Raw genomic sequence first — 16,852 nt, forward strand, 5'->3', positions numbered from 1 at the left:
TTTACTTTACTCAAGATGCAAAGCCTGATTTGATTGTTGGTAGCATGCGCAATTTAGTAGATTAAATGCAAAACATAATGCTTTTGTATAAATCTAAGAGTGTTTGAGTTTCACTTTGTTATAATGCAGCAGGAATTTTCTGCTGGACTACACACCCACACAGTGCATAGTGATTTCTGCATGCTGCTTAGATATTAATGTCAGATATACAAGTGTGGAACTGCCAGCGGAGATCTGCTGGCTTAATGCTGCATAATGCCAAGAAATGAGAAGTCGACTTTTGTCTGGAGCAGCTAACTGACTGTGAGCTCGTTTTATTGACCCAGACTGGATGGATTGACAGATGACTGGATCGTCAACAGACAAATGACAGAAGATGAATGGATAGATGAAAGTGAACACGGATGGATGGATAATGGGTGGAGGGATGAATGAATGAAAGAAAGCATGAATGGACATACAGATGGATGGCAGGTTGAATGAGTAGACGGATGTACTCATGGATGGATGGACGACTGGACATTCAGATGGATAGATGGATCAACACAATACATGCCTGGGTGGACGGAGGAATTCTCTAATGGAGTAGTATTGAGATAGATGAGAGGGAGGATGCTGTGGTTAGGTGCATCAGCAACTAAATAGTGATGAATTGTGGTCGCTGTCAGCAGCACTAAGTATAACAGACATAGTAAAGCAGCCTGGCTCATCCATAATCAGCAGACACAGATGATTGTCTTCGTGCCAGATGAGAACTTCTCTGGAAAGAACGCACAAAGAGTATCTACCAATCTGTCTTTTTATCCTCACTTCATCATCCCTTTACTTTATATATACCCGCTTACTCTTGGTGCTCTTGCCCTTTAAATGTCTTCATTTATATTATTCTCTTGTCATTTCTCTTTTTAAGGCCTTGCAGCTCTCCTTCTTTCTTGCTGTCTGTCTGTCTGTCTCACTCGCCCCGCACCGTCTTTTGTGTTAACAGCCTTCTCGTTTTTTTGCAGTGGGGGAGCCACTGGGTGCACATCTACAATCTTGCCTTTCATTTCATGGCTTCTGGAAATGGATGTTTTACTGCCTTCATTAAGGCATGCAGCAGTCAGCGCTGTGTTTTCCCTCTGAAGTTTAGCTCCATGAACCTCACCATTAGAGGACATTATGGCCCCAGATTTCAGGGCACAGTGGAACACTGTATAATTTGATTAGTGTTATTAATCAAGTGGAATACCGCTCCTTTCGCCCCCATCTCACTAACCGCCCCCCACTCCCAGCCGCAGCCCCCTCTTTTTTGCCATTTTACTTCTGCGTTCAAACCCGTCAGATGTTCCCTTCCCTCTTCCTCCTCCCCTTATTCATACACTTCTCTATCACCTGCACAACACACATGCATTGAAATTGACAAAAGGCCCTACACCTTCCCTTTTAAAAGCAGTGATTTACCACTTGCCCCCTCCTCCATCACGACCCTCTTCCCCAGCCTACACCGAGTTCTACCCCCCCCCTTTACCCAGGACATAAATCAATTGAGATGAAAGTTCCATAATTGTGCTTGCTGGGAGGGATTTGAGCAAAATTGCACTATGAATTTTTTAAAGGGAATTTTTACTAGCTGTTCAGCAAGACTTGGGCGGCGAAGGAAGGTGAGGCCATGAGGATTTATGGGCCTGGATTCTTCATTACTGAAGTAATTTTCCTGCAAATGATAGTGCAGCACCCTGGAGGGGGGAGTGCTGCCCGCCAGGGAGAGTACAAACCTGCTTAATCTCTCGTGGAGAGAGCAGCTCAGAGCACTAATATCATCTGTAAGGGACTGGGGCTCCATTTGTTCACATCTAAGCCACAGCCAGTGAATTTGTGATTCATATTAATTGATTGCTCAGATTTGTTCCAAGAGTAGCTACAAGTTGATTTCATTACCAAGACGAGTTTTTGTTAAAACTGCTGGGAAATGCGCTTTTGAAGATGAACTGTTTTCATAAAATGTGTGTCTTTCTGTGGTTGAGTCACTGGTGTCTTTCTGAGTGTATATCCATCCTCATGCCGATGAAGACCTGCTTTGCTAAGCTGTTGTGTTGTTGCTTTAGCACAGGTCCACCTTTCTCTCTGCATTTGGCCTTTCCTCCCTCCTCATTTTAACCTTTCTCAGTCCAACATGGCTGACGCTCTGTCTCCATCTCTTTAGGTGCAGCATGCAGCAGTGGCCCTCCTCAAGGTTAGTGCGTCCATGATGCCAGGTCTCATTCTGTATACTGCCTGCTGTCCATTCAATTTTACAGCTCAGTAGCTTGAGAAGCAGGGGGGGCTAAATCTGCTGCAAGAAGGAGAAAGAGAGGGAGGGGAGGAGGAAGGGAGAAACCAAATTATTGTGCACCCTGTCACCAAGTGAAGTGGATCTCATTCCAGGCACACTAACAACTCAAGACAATTAGTCACTTCTCGCTAGGCTAGACCTGAGACTCACTTGATGGTCAAAAAGAGACAGGCCACAGAGGACCCTCTAGTATGGCTAAGCACTGCAGCTGCATTCAGTGGAAAGGGCAGCAAGTTAGAGATAAAATGAGCCTGCTGCAGCATTTGTTTCAGCACTGAGAAAGAATTAAATTAAAGGAACATGGTTCCGGGATGAGTCATGAAGATCTGTACAAAGAACTGCATCGTAAAGATGTCTGTGATCCGCAGTAATCTATATCGGTGGCATCTCTGATATAAGCCTCTGGTCTTTTCTGGGTCATTCTGTAGGATAAACTTAGTAATGTCAGTTACATACCACCTTCACTCCATCTAAGGTAGTTTGAGGCCAAAGATGAGGCCTGCCACCACATGCTCCTGAACAAAAGTGAAGCATGACTAAGGTGGGTGGTGCGTGGAAGATCAGCAAGTGGAATGAGAGAAAAGTTTGTCCTGGGCCCTCTGGAGAGATGCAGCGTGACCAATTGAGGTGAAGGGGATGAATGAGGCCATTCACTGGGCCTAATGAAAGAGCTCCTGCTGGGTCTTGAATGTGGGTGGGCCCATCTGCACCACATAGGCGTGCTCAAACCAGTGACCTCGAAAATTACCCAGGAAAGCACTTTGGGACAGTCACCCCAGCAACAGGCCGAGGTCTGCATGGTAACCAGGCGCTTCAATCAGCGCCTGGCAGCTTCTTGAACAGGGTGAATTTTCCTTCTGTTCTGAAAGAAGTCCGTGTGAAATCAACTCCAAGGGACATCCTCCGTTTCTTTTTAAAGGGGGAGATGCCAGTGATTGTCCCATGTGAAAACTTTTCTGAGAGGTGTGGAATGCAGCCCTCAGGAGTTTTCCTTTTAAGACACAAAGCACTGTTTGTCTTAGCTACATATGTATATGTGCCGCCTGAGTGTTTGTGCAGTTCTGTACACAGTATTTAATTAGGCTTCCTCAAATGCACAGTAACAGGTTTTGCGAGGCTTTGAAACAGTTCTGATTACAAAGATATAGATCAGGAAAAGCGATTCCCTCAAGACTCCTGGGAGTGGACATTAAGTTTACAAAGCATCTTTAAGTATCTGGTTCATGGGGCTTTATCTGTCTTATTTGGTTTAATATATTCAGTGTTGATGAGCCAAAGGCGTGCAGGTCATTGAAGTTCCATTCCTGTCTCCGTTTCCTCATGGAACTTTTGACAGCGTGAAATGACAATCCGCCCCTGCATGCATCTGCCACGTCAAAAAGTAATGAGATTGTGCTGCTGGAAATATCACTACAAAGCATCAGGCCTGCACTTGGGTCTGACTGCACCGTCAAACAGCGCTGCCTGCCAGCTCGCCTGCCTCGCCTGCCTGCTGCAAAAGAAACGAACAAAAACAATCAGAATCAGAGACAGAGAAACGGCAAGGGAAGCTCCCCATGCTGAGACAAACGAACACGCCAGGGCCTTTCATCCTGAGAGTGATTAGCCATCCGAACCGTTTTAAAATCCTGCTTTGAGTGTGTTCCTCAAACGAAAGAGCTCCATTGAGGAGTGGTAGTGAGATGTTCCTGGCTGGGAAGCGCCAGTGATCTAGCCTCTAATTGTGGCGTCGCTGACAAGGCTGGTGTGGCTGGGAGCTTTTTAAGCGAGGCTTTTTGCTACGCTCTTGTTCCCTTCCTGTCAGATCCGCCACCAAAGGCACCAGGAAACAAAAGGGCCCCTCAGATTCTGCTCTTACATCCATCTGCCTATCGCTTTGTGCATAAATACAGACCTAATTTAACACATTAATAGTCCCTGATGCTAGCCTAATGTGACCAAAACTACAGTATGTCCTGTAAATGTGTTGTCTGCTTACAGATGCAAATGTAAGTTGGTTTTCACACTGTAATTCCTGTCTAATTCTTGTTTTTGTAGCTTTCATGTTTTCCGTGTTATTACTGATCGAATTCTGAGCTTCAAAGACGATACTGACACATTGGCAATAGTTTAGTTCTGCAGTATAGAAGGAACAAAGACGTGTTCAAGGTCTTTGAGCAGCATTCAGCAGAGCTGGTAGGAGCTTATTTGGCATAGCAAACTTTTCGTATTCTCGATAGTCTTCAGAAGTCAGATTGTCAAAGGTTTGAGGTATGGCAGAGAAGCAGTTTGACAAATGAAAGAAACAGCGGTGCTAGGAAGAGAACACAAGGGGAGCGTGGGTTAGGGGAAAAAATAGGAAAGGATTTAAACCCCGGCTCATAAAAATCAGTATTATAACAACATTAATTGATGCTGCTGAGTACCATATGTGACGCCATATGGAATAGCTGCCCCAGAGGCCTGCTATAATAGACAGCCTGCAGTGGTGCACACAACTTGGCACATTTACAAACAAGGGACGTCCCATTAATATCAACCACACAGACTGAGCAAGAGACAGTGAGAGAGGGAGTGAGAGGGCATAGGAGGGAGGGAGGGAGGGAGAAAATAAGCAGAGGGAACCGATTTAATTCATGTTTTGTTTGGTTGCCATCTTTAGACCTTTTGTTTTTGCTCATCTCATGTTATATTTTTTTTCAAATGAAGACATGTATTATATGTATATATAAATATGTATGTTCAAACCCAGCCTCTCTAATCTCACTGCTCCTTAATTACAGTAATAAATTGCCCCTCCCTTTTGGGTTGATCACATCACCCTCTGTCCGCCCAACTGCCACTCCCACCGCAGATGCCCAGTGTTCCTTTCATCATACACACACAGACACACACGTTAGCAGATGAGGTGATTTATGGCACCTCGACAAAGGTGGCATGAGAAATCTCTGTTTAACCTCCAGTCTTCAAGCAGCTGTTATTTACTGCTGGCTTAAGATGAGTTTTGTCACTTTCCGGTCCTTGTTGCTCACAGCACTGATCCCGACATAGATTGTCTTTATGTAATGACAGTTAGAAATGTATTTAAAACAACAGTAATGAACAGAAAATTCATGTTGGAGTTTTGAGATTCACCGCTTTTTATTTAGTTACCTGTTACAGCGAAAATCTGCCAAGCGCAATTCTTGCATTCATATATTTTCATAACTGAAAGTACACGACTAATCAGCCGATTCTTACTTTCTTGTTCTGCCAATAACTTTAGACATCACATTCTCCTAGTTTTCTAATTTATAATTTGATCACTTGTTAACCCAAAAAATGTCCAATTAACAAAGATATAAGACCAAAATCATCCCATTTAAAACAGTGAGAGTTAAAGATTAGTTAAAGATTAAGAAATTATTACTGCTAAATAACAGTTTTAGCACATGTAAAGCACAAAACAACATAAATTACAAAATTACAACAAAACATTTGGGCAGCGAGGTGGCTAAAACTGCAGTTGAAGCTTTTATCCCACAAATCTGTGCAAATGTTCCTTGTGATATCATGTGATAGCATCATTACTCCTTTGTATGCCAGGGGCATCTGCAGACAGACATGTATCCAGCTTTATGGCCATGTATAGCCTGGATGCACATCCATCCTTTATACGCAAGGCTCTTCTGACTCTTCTGACATGCCCAGAGCAAGTAGGGAGAGAGAGATCCTTATGAAACTGAGTTGTCAGCCATTCTGTTGACTTTCATAGAATGTGAGGCGAAACAAGAATAGTGTACAGCTGTTTCCTCCCTGACACAGAGGGAGGCAGATGAAGAGCAAAAGAGGGGAAAAGAGAAAGAGGGTGGGAGGGAGGAAGAGAGAGCTCTCCGCTCTGTGATGTGCACTGATGTAGCTGGAGCTCTAGGTCAAACGCTGCCAGTGTTTTGTGTTCATCTTCGTCTCGTCTCCCCAGTGCTCCTCTAAATTATTCACAGCCTGAAGTGTGCAATGTGGCTGCCTCCTTCTTTCCTCTCTCCTCCTTCAGTCTAGATTGCTCTGTCTTACTTTTTTCTGTTTCCCTTTCTTTCTTTCTCATGTGACAGCTTGTTTCAAAATCCCCCCTCCCCAACCCGTCCCGCATCCACTCATCTACCATCACCCACCCATCTTTTATTAGTGACTCCATCTCTCGCACTTCTCCTTTCATCCTGGCTTTCTTGCTTGATTCTCCAGACTAGACTCAGTCATCCCTTTTTAGGTGGGTAGGCTGCCAGCTGTTAGTATCAACTCCTTAGTTGGTAGCTCCTGCTCTCACTCTACATCTTTCTGCCTCCCTCACATCGATCTCGTAGGATCTTGGATGCACTGGTCGGGCTGACAGCGAGTTCTCCCCTGTCTGATTTTCTTTGTGCTCGTTTTATCTGGGTGACTCGTGAGAGAAAGTGCATGCTGAATCCTCAGACCAGTCTGTATCTCATATTAAACATGTGCCTGTTAGTCATTAAGCTTTTAAGAGACTACCTGTCCTGTAAACAAGAAAGAAAGTAACCAAGGCAAAAAAAAAATCAATGACATGGCAGGGTTAGGGTTACGCAGTTGTCATCCATCAGAGTTTTTAGTATTTGGTCCTTTATTGTCTGTGGGTGTATCAGAATATAGCAGGCATTGTGGAAAAATAACACTGTTTTAATTGACTGGATTATCAGATTTTATCCATGCTGCAAAAGCCCAAGGGGAATGCACACACAGTACATCTGTCTGCAAGTGGGAGACTTTGTAACACATTATTATTGTGAGGTTAACGAGGAAGATGCAAGCACTGGTATCAGGTCCTGTCTGGACAGCAGGGGTTGGAGGATGAAGTGTGCCCCTCGTGGCTACCTGAGGAGAGAGCAGAGCAAAGAAAGTAGTTGAATCTAGTTCCAGCTATTGCCACAGGACACTCATTTGTAATTCTGTACCCTGCCTATAATAACGTTTGATCATTGCAGAGGGGGGGACGGGAGGTAAGGGAGCTGAAGTTTTCGCCCTCGCTCTTTGCTCCCCCCCCCAAGCCCTTTACCCGCCCTCTTGCATTTGCTGTCACCCAGTATGAATGCCCCCTCTGGCCCGATGACAAGTCTAGCGTGAAACGCTTGGCTGCCCCCTGAAATTAGCAGTAGAGCCCCCCGGCGGCACATGCTTCTCATGACCAGCACACAGTGGGCTGCCGCCAGATTCTTTTCATTATGGCTGTGGCCTGCCAGCCCCCTGACTCTACCTCCTTCTGCCTCTTCCTCCATCCCACCCTCCCTCTCCTCCTCCTTCCCCCTGTGTGTCGGCCAGAGCTCAGTAAACAGCATCTGTAGTGCTCATCACATTACTGTCGTAGGGAGGAGAAGGAGAGAGTGAGAGCCAAGTTCTCGGTGGGGATTGCTGTTATGTCTGTGTAGCAAAGTGTCCGCATACATATAAGTATTTGCATGCATGTAGTATTTTATTTCATGCGAACATCCACAGTAGCTCATATGTATATGCACATATATTGTGTGCACGTCTCTGTTGGCTTGACAAGATTAGCAAAGGAGAGAGAGTTAGTAGCAGTAGTACAGAGTGAGAAAGAGTCAGAGAGAAGGGGAGTAGCAGTACAGAGCAATGCCTGGAGGCTCAATCTGTTCCTCACTGAGCTATATCAGTGTTAGAGACGGCGGCTCGGGCCGCGGGGAAGCCTCCACTCGCTCCATCAAACTGTCAGGCAGCCAACGGAGCTGCACAGGGAGACTCTCAGCTGCCCCCAGGGCCAGTTCAAGTCAACATCCCATTTCCTTGCCTCCTCGCCTAATTTCTCCTACGCCCCGACTTAAATTTCCAATGCCCAGTGTCTGCCGCTGCAGCTCAGCAGCAACAGGCCCAGGGCCATGTCAAAACTCTGGGAGGTACCGAGTGTTGCGCGTGTGTGTGTCTGTGTCTGTGCACGCTAATTTCTGAAGGCAAGATAGCACTAGCTGCAGTCAGCAGAGAGGAGAAGGAGCTGCAGGGGCCCCATGAAAGACAAAAAAATAAAGAAATAAATAGAAAAAATAAAAAAAACATAAATCAGTGTTTTATTTTTCTCTCTCATTCTCCCTTACCTGTATGCCCATTTTTCTTCTTCAGCTGTATTCATAACACAGTTGTGTATTCCCTGTCCCATCAGATTTCTGGCAGTTTCCTTTTTCTCTCTGAGCTGAATAAATGCTCCCTGTTCTCTCATACATCTGCCATTACTGTCTGTTTTCCCCTTGCCAAACTACTCCAAGGATCACACCAGCAGCCCAGCCAGCTCTGTCCCTCCCTCAGGGTTATCCTGAAAGCAGCGGTTGAGGGATTTCGTCTTGGAGAGAGCAAGGCAGTCCTCTAATTTAGTGAAAGGAGGCGGGTTATCATCGTCAATCTGTCCACCCCACCATCTCCTTCTTGCTCGACTTGCTTGACCTCACCAAATACCTTTCATAGAATTGAAACAGAGAGCGTCCAGGTCTCAGTGCTGTTTACGTGGACTCTGGGTAATGTTAAAGTCTGCTTAGTGTGGTCCCGGGCAAGAACTATATCTGTCCTCACCTCGGCTTGATTTACATGGCCTCTACTGGCTCTTTACTTGAGTGTGTCAGTTCTAAAGCAGAGACCACGGTGTGTCTGGCTAATGCAAAGAGCATTTTCTCCGACCCTGTCTTCTTCAATCCTCCTTCACTATCACTCTCTCTCTGTCCTCTCTCAATGGCCCTCAGAAAGGAGGTTTTGCTGAAGTCCTCTCGTGTTTGCACAGCCAATTCCAATGTCCCAAGCTCAAATATGGTTTTGCGTGAGAGCCTGTCTAGGTCTGCTGGTCGATATCATTTCTGCCCGGTAGAGCTTTTTCTCTCAATCTTATTCCCCGTGGACCCTACATCTTCACTGAGATCAATACTTTCCTAATCCAGAGCTCTAAGGCTGACCCTGGGTAATCAGCTGACTTCCCATGCTGCCTGCTGAGGAGGTCAGGGGTCAAAAGGCTGTATAGATTTGATCCTGTGATCAAATCACTTTGCTAGGTGGTGCTTTCAGATACAGCTATTAGGGTCAAGAGAAATTGCTTGATTTTTTCCCTCTCCCTGGTTGTGAAAGTTAAATGCAGTGGTGTGTTTTTGCTATGAATAGCATTAATACACCAGATTCATAGATACAAAATTATTAGATTTATCTGAATCATCCAAAGATTTGAAATGAGTAATTGATTTTTTTACTATTTAAAGGTCACTTTTGAACACACTAGCATGATTACATATATATGTAACCAGACGCCACCACAATGGCCATTTATAACGCTTTCATTTGGTCTACCTCTCTATATATAAACATTCTATAGTGTTATGCTTTGCTTCATCCTGGTGCTTCATCACTCTTCCATGAGCCATAGTTCTCATCGTCCGGAGCACAGGCCAAGCGCCTGGCCTGGAATCGCCAGTTCCCTTTCATTAAGCTTTTCCAGTAACAGGACAATTGGTGGTTTAGTTAAAGATTGCATCTGCATCCTTCCATCTTCAGCCCACTCTTTGCCCACATTTGTCGCCAAGCGCTTTGCCTGACTGCTGATCTTCCCCACACTAGAGCTCCATCAGGCTCCGGCTCACCTTGGATTCAGTCTCTAACCCTGATTTGTTTTGATAAGCATTATGGAGGATGGCATTGTCCAGCTCTTCCAGGCAGATATTATCATGAACGCAATCAAACTCTCCGCTGAGTCATGACAAAAGGTTAGCACATAAGAACATGCAACCGAAATGTCCTGCTGATAAATTATGAAAGATGAGTTGAAGTAAAGCTTTGCCACAGGGCCAGTGAGACTTTCAGATCTCCTGCTGATGTTTCAGCCCAAGCAGGGGGTCCCCCAGTGGACTTGAGGCTTTGCATCCAGACCCCATCAGAATGGTCATGACGCCTGCGCTCCCACACCTCATCCCAGTATCTGCAGGAGGGAAATTGCAGGAGAAAATTGGTGTTGTTCCACCAGTATTCGACACTGCTTCCGTCTGCGACCATCTAAATGGACCATTACCTCCTCTGTGTGCTCTCACTCCAGGAGATCCGGGTTTGTTAGAGGTCTTCTTTTAGAATCAGGGGTATCTCAGTATATGTGCCTGGAGAAATGTCTTATAAATTGAAGCCATTTCTTCCATCACTATGACGATGAGTAGACTTTTGCATTGCGGACACTTTAACTTTATACATTTGGATAAAAGATCAAGAAAAGCAGATGCTCTCTCGCTGCTGTCGGGATGCAGCGGCCGTCTCCCCGTCAGTTAAGTGTTAGTGTTGTTTTGGGCCTGAATGGAACACAAATGGTTGCTTATCCGGAGTTAATTTTGCTTTAAGCCGGTTCCTTTTCTTGCTATTGCATCTACAGTTATTAGATATGACTATAATTTAGCAGAAACACACCTTACAGTGACTTTGAAAAATTACAGCCAATCAAGCTTTTATCACGAATTGTATTATCAAAGCACTGACGCTTTTATGCTCTCCTCTTCTGCTTTTATTCATTTTATTTATTGCTTTATTTATTTTGAGAAGGAACTGACAGTGGCACTTTAATGCCAGCAGCTCTCTCTCGCTCTCTCTCTTTTTTTTCAACATTTCTTGCAGCAAGCACAGGCGTGTGATCAGTATTCAGGAAGACAGTTGTTGACGCCATGCCAGCATTTGCGTTGCTGGGCAAGTTCCTCTTCTGTTCCTCTTTCTATCTCTGAGGCAGAATTCATGGCAGACTGTCCTCCGAGTGTGACAAGTGGAACTGTGTGATTAATTTGGCCAGTCGTTTTAATGTGCTCCGGGATGCGCAACGCTTATTGTCTTCCCCTTGCACGTCTATCAGAATCTGCCAGAGAAATGTCCAGGAGAATCGAGACATCCATCCCTCTCTTTCTGTTTTTTTCCCCCTCCCTCATGCTACTCTCTTTCTCAGCCCTGCCTCATTTCAGGGCTGAGCTACAGGGTCGTCATGGGGGCTAGCCCAGGTCGAGGCCTGGCTCCAGCCAGGGCCGCTGGCGGAATAAATCTCCTGTCTCTGAAGTGTTGAAAGCTGTGTAAATGTCAAACGCGTTCGTCTGATGTGCTGGCTGAGGGGAGGAGGGGTTGGAGAGGAGGTGGAAAGCTGCGAGGGAGGGTTTGTGGATGAGCCATCCAGTGATTCTGGTCCCCCGTTGCCCTTCGTAGCTGGCGGTTGCCAGGTGCAGATGTTGCTGCTTGCTCCATGCCTCTGAAGAACTAGCCTTTTTTTTTTTTTCGTTTTTCTTCCTTTTTTTTTTTTTTTTTTTTTTTTGGGGGGGGGGGGGGGGTACTGCAAGAGACGAAACCCACCAGGGGCTTGGCTCCTGTCAGGCAGCTTAGTGAGCAGCGTATCTTTTCGATTTTAACAATGTCCCCTCTGACCACCAGACATGCTGTTTAGGGAGGCTTCTGTTTGGGGTTGTGGTTTTGCATTTTCATCATTTGGCTTTCTTGTACCTTCTTGCTGAAAATTGTTTCCCTCGTGCAGACAGTCAAAAGAAGCGTAGGGTGCTAAACGACGTAGCGCTGCTCTCACCAACAACAATGCGTGCACAAGCACGAGCCAATCTTGGACTTTTATGGTGTTTCTTTCTTTGAATGGACCAAGTGTTATAGCCCAACAGGGCAATCACATATGGGCCTGACAAAAACTGCTGTAACACTGCCTATCCCTTCATCTCTATAGCATCCCCCCCGCCTGTTCGTACTGTTGTTTTGTTCCCCTCTTTCCACCTACCTCTCTCTCCCCTGCTGTGCTGTGCCTCTCTCTGTCTCTGTCTGAGCCCTAGCTACTATTCCTCTTTTCGCTCTGCTACAGTGCATGCTACTTGTAAAAGGATAAGCACCATGCTGTGCTCTTTTGATATTATTTTTCCTCCTCGCCAGCTCCAGCCTTGTGAGGCCTCATATCTAGTGTCATGGCTACTGCTGCAACAACAAGGCCAAGCATGCACCCAGGGAATAGACCATGCCAGTTGTTCATCTCCATCACCTACGGTTTAAACTCGTCCTCAGTAATAGAATGGAGCTCACAACTGCTGTGAGATGGAAGTCATCCGTTCAGCTGCATGCTAAGAATACATTTACTCCATTTTCTGCAGGGAAGGGGTAATGTTAGAGAGTGGATCAATTTTCTTTTCTTTTTTCGCAATTCATAGTTAGATGAAGATGGAGAGAAGCATTGTTTTGAATGTGATTTCTTCGTGATAAAATACCAGAATACTGAGGGAACAAATGGGTGATGATAACAGGTTGTGATGTGCTCCTAACTAGCAGTATAGAAATGGATTGCAATTAATTTGTCTGGAATTCACAGCCTGAATGGAAACTGATTGACAAGAATCCTTTTCCACTTTCTCTTCTTAATGCCCGGCACTTTGTAATGATTGTCTTTTGACAAGCACTAGTTCAAAGAAGAGAAAAGAAGATATTTTGTATAAAAATGTGTCCAATATTTTCATTTTTTAAGTACTGTGTGTGTGTGTGTGTGTGTGTGTGTGTGTGTGTGTGTGTGTGTGTGTGTGTGTGTGTGTGTGTGTGTGTGTGTGGTCGTGGGGGGGTACTTTTAGGTTAATCCTAAAGTGTTAAGGTCTGGTGTTCTCTGCTTCTGAAGTGTGTGGTTTCGTACTGACAGATCTCTAAAGACCTCTATTGGATTTAACCTGATCTCTGAGTTATATAAAGCAGATTTTTCTAGCGCTAGCAGAATAATTTACAGTTGGTGAAGATTTCAGATTTATTCAGACTTTGCATTTACACAGATGTGATCAAATTTAGGTAAATCCAGGCATCTACATTGAGAAAGGTATTATGTTATATATGAATGTTAATGGCACATGAAGCAGAAATATCCTTTATAGTTGTTGAACGTATATGCAAAGGCCAGACCTGAAATCTGTAATAATGTGATCAAGATATAGGTTAAGTTGTATATCCCTAGTAGAAATGCCCTTTTCAGGAGAAGAACCTCATACAAGCTGTTGCACATGGCAGTGGAAATTGCAGATCTCTGCAGTCATTGATTTAACTATGAATTTTGCATCTTATCAAAGAGCAAAGCTTGAAAGTTTAGTTGAGCTACAATTGGACCTTATCACCAGGATCAGCCCGAGCACATGAGCAAATCCACCAGTAAACTGCTCAAAAAGAAGAAATATAGATATGAATCCCACTGAAATGCAGGAAAATTTTTACCACTATTTATATTGAACAAGTTATTGAAAAGATTGTTTTCCTTGTGGTGTCGTTGTGTGTACTATTTAAGCAGTGGATTTGACAGTTCATGACTACACTGTGTTATTCAGAGGATATAGTTGTTTTATGCCCTCCAACAAGTGTATTTTCTTCCTGCATGTCTCGTATAAGTAAACACACACATCTTACAGAGTTGTTAGTGATGACTCTGCAGCCAAGGACTCCTACCAACCTTTGGCATTGCCTAGTAGGATAAGCTATTGGGCATGGACTCACCCTTGAACCAACACACACTCACACACATCCCCCCATTCTCCTCTCCTGAGAGATCTTGGCCAGCGAGCGCTTGTTCTGATTACTCTCGTTACTTAATTATACATTTGGACCCACCACGCTCACGACAAAAGGACACTGTGCCTCCATTGACACAGCTCCCTCCTCATTGTGCCCCCCTTTGAAAGGGAGTCAAACAAAATAGAGAGGGCCCACTTAAATATGTTGCCACAGGGACTTAATTGACAGATTGAAGGCAGGTTTTTTTCATCGGAGACCATCTTCCTTTCTCCATGTGGCTCTTTGGTTGAATTGCTCTGTTCCTCATGCATCCTGCTGTGAGGTCCAGTGGGCCTGGCGTTGCAGCTCAGCCACTCCAGTTTCCACAGCTTCTCTATCTTTGCGGTGTAACCAGCCAGGAGCCGTTAGTAACAAGCGAATGTTAGAAACGGACGCAAGAGCTCGTAAGGTGCATACAAGTTCAGGAATGTTGCAATGAAAATCAAACAAATGCTGTTAGACAGGGTTATTGACTTTACCTTAACTTAACACATTTTTTCTGATTAAAGGTGAAAATAATTTCCCGTATTTGTACGTGTTTAATCGTGTTTTTATTATGTGCCAAAAAGAGTTTTGTGTCGGTGAACATACCAGGAATAAAAGGCCGGGGCTCTTGGTATTTGCAGCATTCTTGTCATCTGTTTGTGAAAAGTGGCAAGGTCTGACTTTTTCAAAATCTTTTTCTTTGATATTCTTTTTGATATATTTGAGCCCAATCACTGCATATTTCATTGGTGAAATACTTGTGAAATTTGAAGTGCTGAAGACAAACCATTTCACTTCTTGACTGAATGGAAGGTGATTTGGCCTTTAGCTGTGCTAGAACAAGGTACATTTCAGAATACAACCTCTCTTGTTATTCAGTTCCTTTATCCCTGTAGAAGACTGACATACAAATTAAAGACTGGTTTGTCACACCACGGATTTGAAATACCACACTTAATAGGCACTGTGCTGGAGAATTCAAAGAACCTAAGCTCTCTGTGTCCTTGAGATGCTATCGTCCAATTTTAAAGCACACTTAAAAGGCTAAATGACAAGCTGCAGCTGAATGCCAAGTCACTAAACAGACTCTTTATAATAGAACCCCGTGCACAGTATTTTCATCCTTTGCAAATTTAAAGCAGTGAATTTGCGACAGAAACACCAGAAAGGCGTTTTGTGCCACTGCGCTCCTTTTGAAACTTGAAAAAAAACTCTTTCAGACTACCGCACTCTCCTTTCCCTCTTCATCCTCTGCCGTTTGCACTGAAAGCTGACAGTGAATGAGAGGTTGCACACAAAAATAACATCTGCACTGATTATGCTACTGGGGTGGGGAGCCAAATGAATAATTCCTTATATTTCCTGTGTCTGTCTCTTTTCTGTTACAGTGTGACAGCGAGAGTGACATTGACGACAAGGTAAGACTGCTTTTCCTGTGTTTATTCACCCAGCGCATGAAGAATCGGAGAGTTGTGAATAACAAATTTGAGCTCTCAACTGAGAAAGGGGAGATAGTCGTAGTGTATTGTTAGTGAAAAAAAGATAAGGGGGTAAAAAGCAACTGTGCCTGGTCCCAACACTGTTGATCATTTGAATCGTACGGAGCATAAAAGTGACAAGAAAAATGTTGCACATCAAGAGACTGATTTTCAATGTTGGTTTTCTGTTTTTCATGAAAAGACGCGGTACCTATTATTTTTGGAACACTTTATGCACAAATATTTCATACATATGCCTCCTAGCTTAGATCGTAGTGTGTGCTACATGCAGTAAAATCTGCATTTAATCTATTCACATCGCACATAACACCTTTATCTGCTTGCTCTTCTAAGATACTCGACAGCAGCCTGAGTTTGTCACGCTTGTGTTTTATTTCCAGCATAAGGAATGACAGATTTACAAGTTACAACCAGGATGTTTAACAAGTTTGTTCAACAATTTCATTTAAAATATGCTTTAGTTGTGCTGCTAACTAGTAACACCTTCATTTTCTTCAAAGTCTGAAACACAAAACCTAGCAATATTAAAAAAAATTGCATATAATTTTTGCAGCGTTGTCATCAGGTTAGCAGTTGACAGTTTGACAGATGTAGTCTATCAGTTTCACCTCTGAGTGTTTGTAATCATCTCAGAGGTGGTTGGCTGATGGCAGGCACCTGGTTACAAGATGAAACGCCTTTGGGGAACCTTACGCATCCTAATTCCTCCACAGTTTAGCAATTACTCCCTGGTAAATGAATGAGATAGCATGCCTAATCTCCTGTAAGCTTAGCTCCCAGTTCTGTGGAAATGTCTGCAGCTCTCCCTATAAATAATACATTGATAGCAAGCCCAATTTGCATTAACTGTAGCCTGGCAAGTCAATAGGCTTTTATCTCTTCATTGAAGCGAGAAGGAACCGAGGGCACGAGCTAGTTGACACGACAGAGAGATGTAGCGGGCCTGTCAGTCTCCATACGGCTCCCTGGCAACACTGTGGGTGGAGGAGAGAGGGAAGTAAAGTAGATGGGAAGCTCTCAGAGTGTTTCCTTCTGAGGGTTTTTGTTTCCTCTTGTGCTCTTGTTTTAATTTTCAGTAAAAAAAAAAAAAGTTTGGTACGAACTAAACATAAAGATGGGGAGGAGAGAAATCAAGAAGTGCTTTGACAGTTTTGCAGAAACTCAGCTGTGTTTCTGTGTTGTTGGTTATGTGTCAGCCTGTCTGTGGACTGGGACGCCATTCAAGACATGGGAGACTGTTAGACACTGCTGCCAAGTCTGATTGTTGAATTTCGTGCCAATTATTTCACAGTCCAAGAGCCAGATTGTAGCTTCACCTTCTTCTCAGACTATTTTTCATTAGTGTGTCATCAGGAAGTGTTTTAGCTAGAGAAATTTCTGGAAAAAATAGTAATGCCACTTTTAGCGCACTATGTTTCTCACAGTGCAGCCCTCACTGTGAGAAACATAGTCAGTGCATATTTCTGTAGATGTAAGTGCAAAAAGACATCTTCCTGAACAATCAATGTGAATCCTAAACCAT

General features: G+C 44.0%; 1 protein-coding gene across 9 annotated transcripts in view; it reads left to right on the plus strand.

The window, feature by feature from the left end:
• Nucleotides 1-16,852, plus strand: part of fbrsl1 (fibrosin-like 1) — a 276,987-nt gene that overhangs the window by 174,858 nt on the left and 85,277 nt on the right. For 7 of the 9 annotated variants that reach the window (XM_039620498.1, XM_039620495.1, XM_039620496.1 and 4 more), the window contains exons 5-6: nt 2,183-2,212; nt 15,220-15,249. In XM_039620498.1, the coding sequence (XP_039476432.1) occupies nt 2,183-2,212; nt 15,220-15,249 (60 nt within the window). The remainder of the gene's footprint in view (nt 1-2,182; nt 2,213-15,219; nt 15,250-16,852) is intronic. The other 2 variants (XM_031743650.2, XM_031743655.2) reach the window with 1 other exon arrangement.

Source organism: Oreochromis aureus, linkage group 12 (genome assembly GCF_013358895.1).
Source record: "Oreochromis aureus strain Israel breed Guangdong linkage group 12, ZZ_aureus, whole genome shotgun sequence".
NCBI classification, from domain to species: Eukaryota; Metazoa; Chordata; class Actinopteri; order Cichliformes; family Cichlidae; genus Oreochromis; species Oreochromis aureus.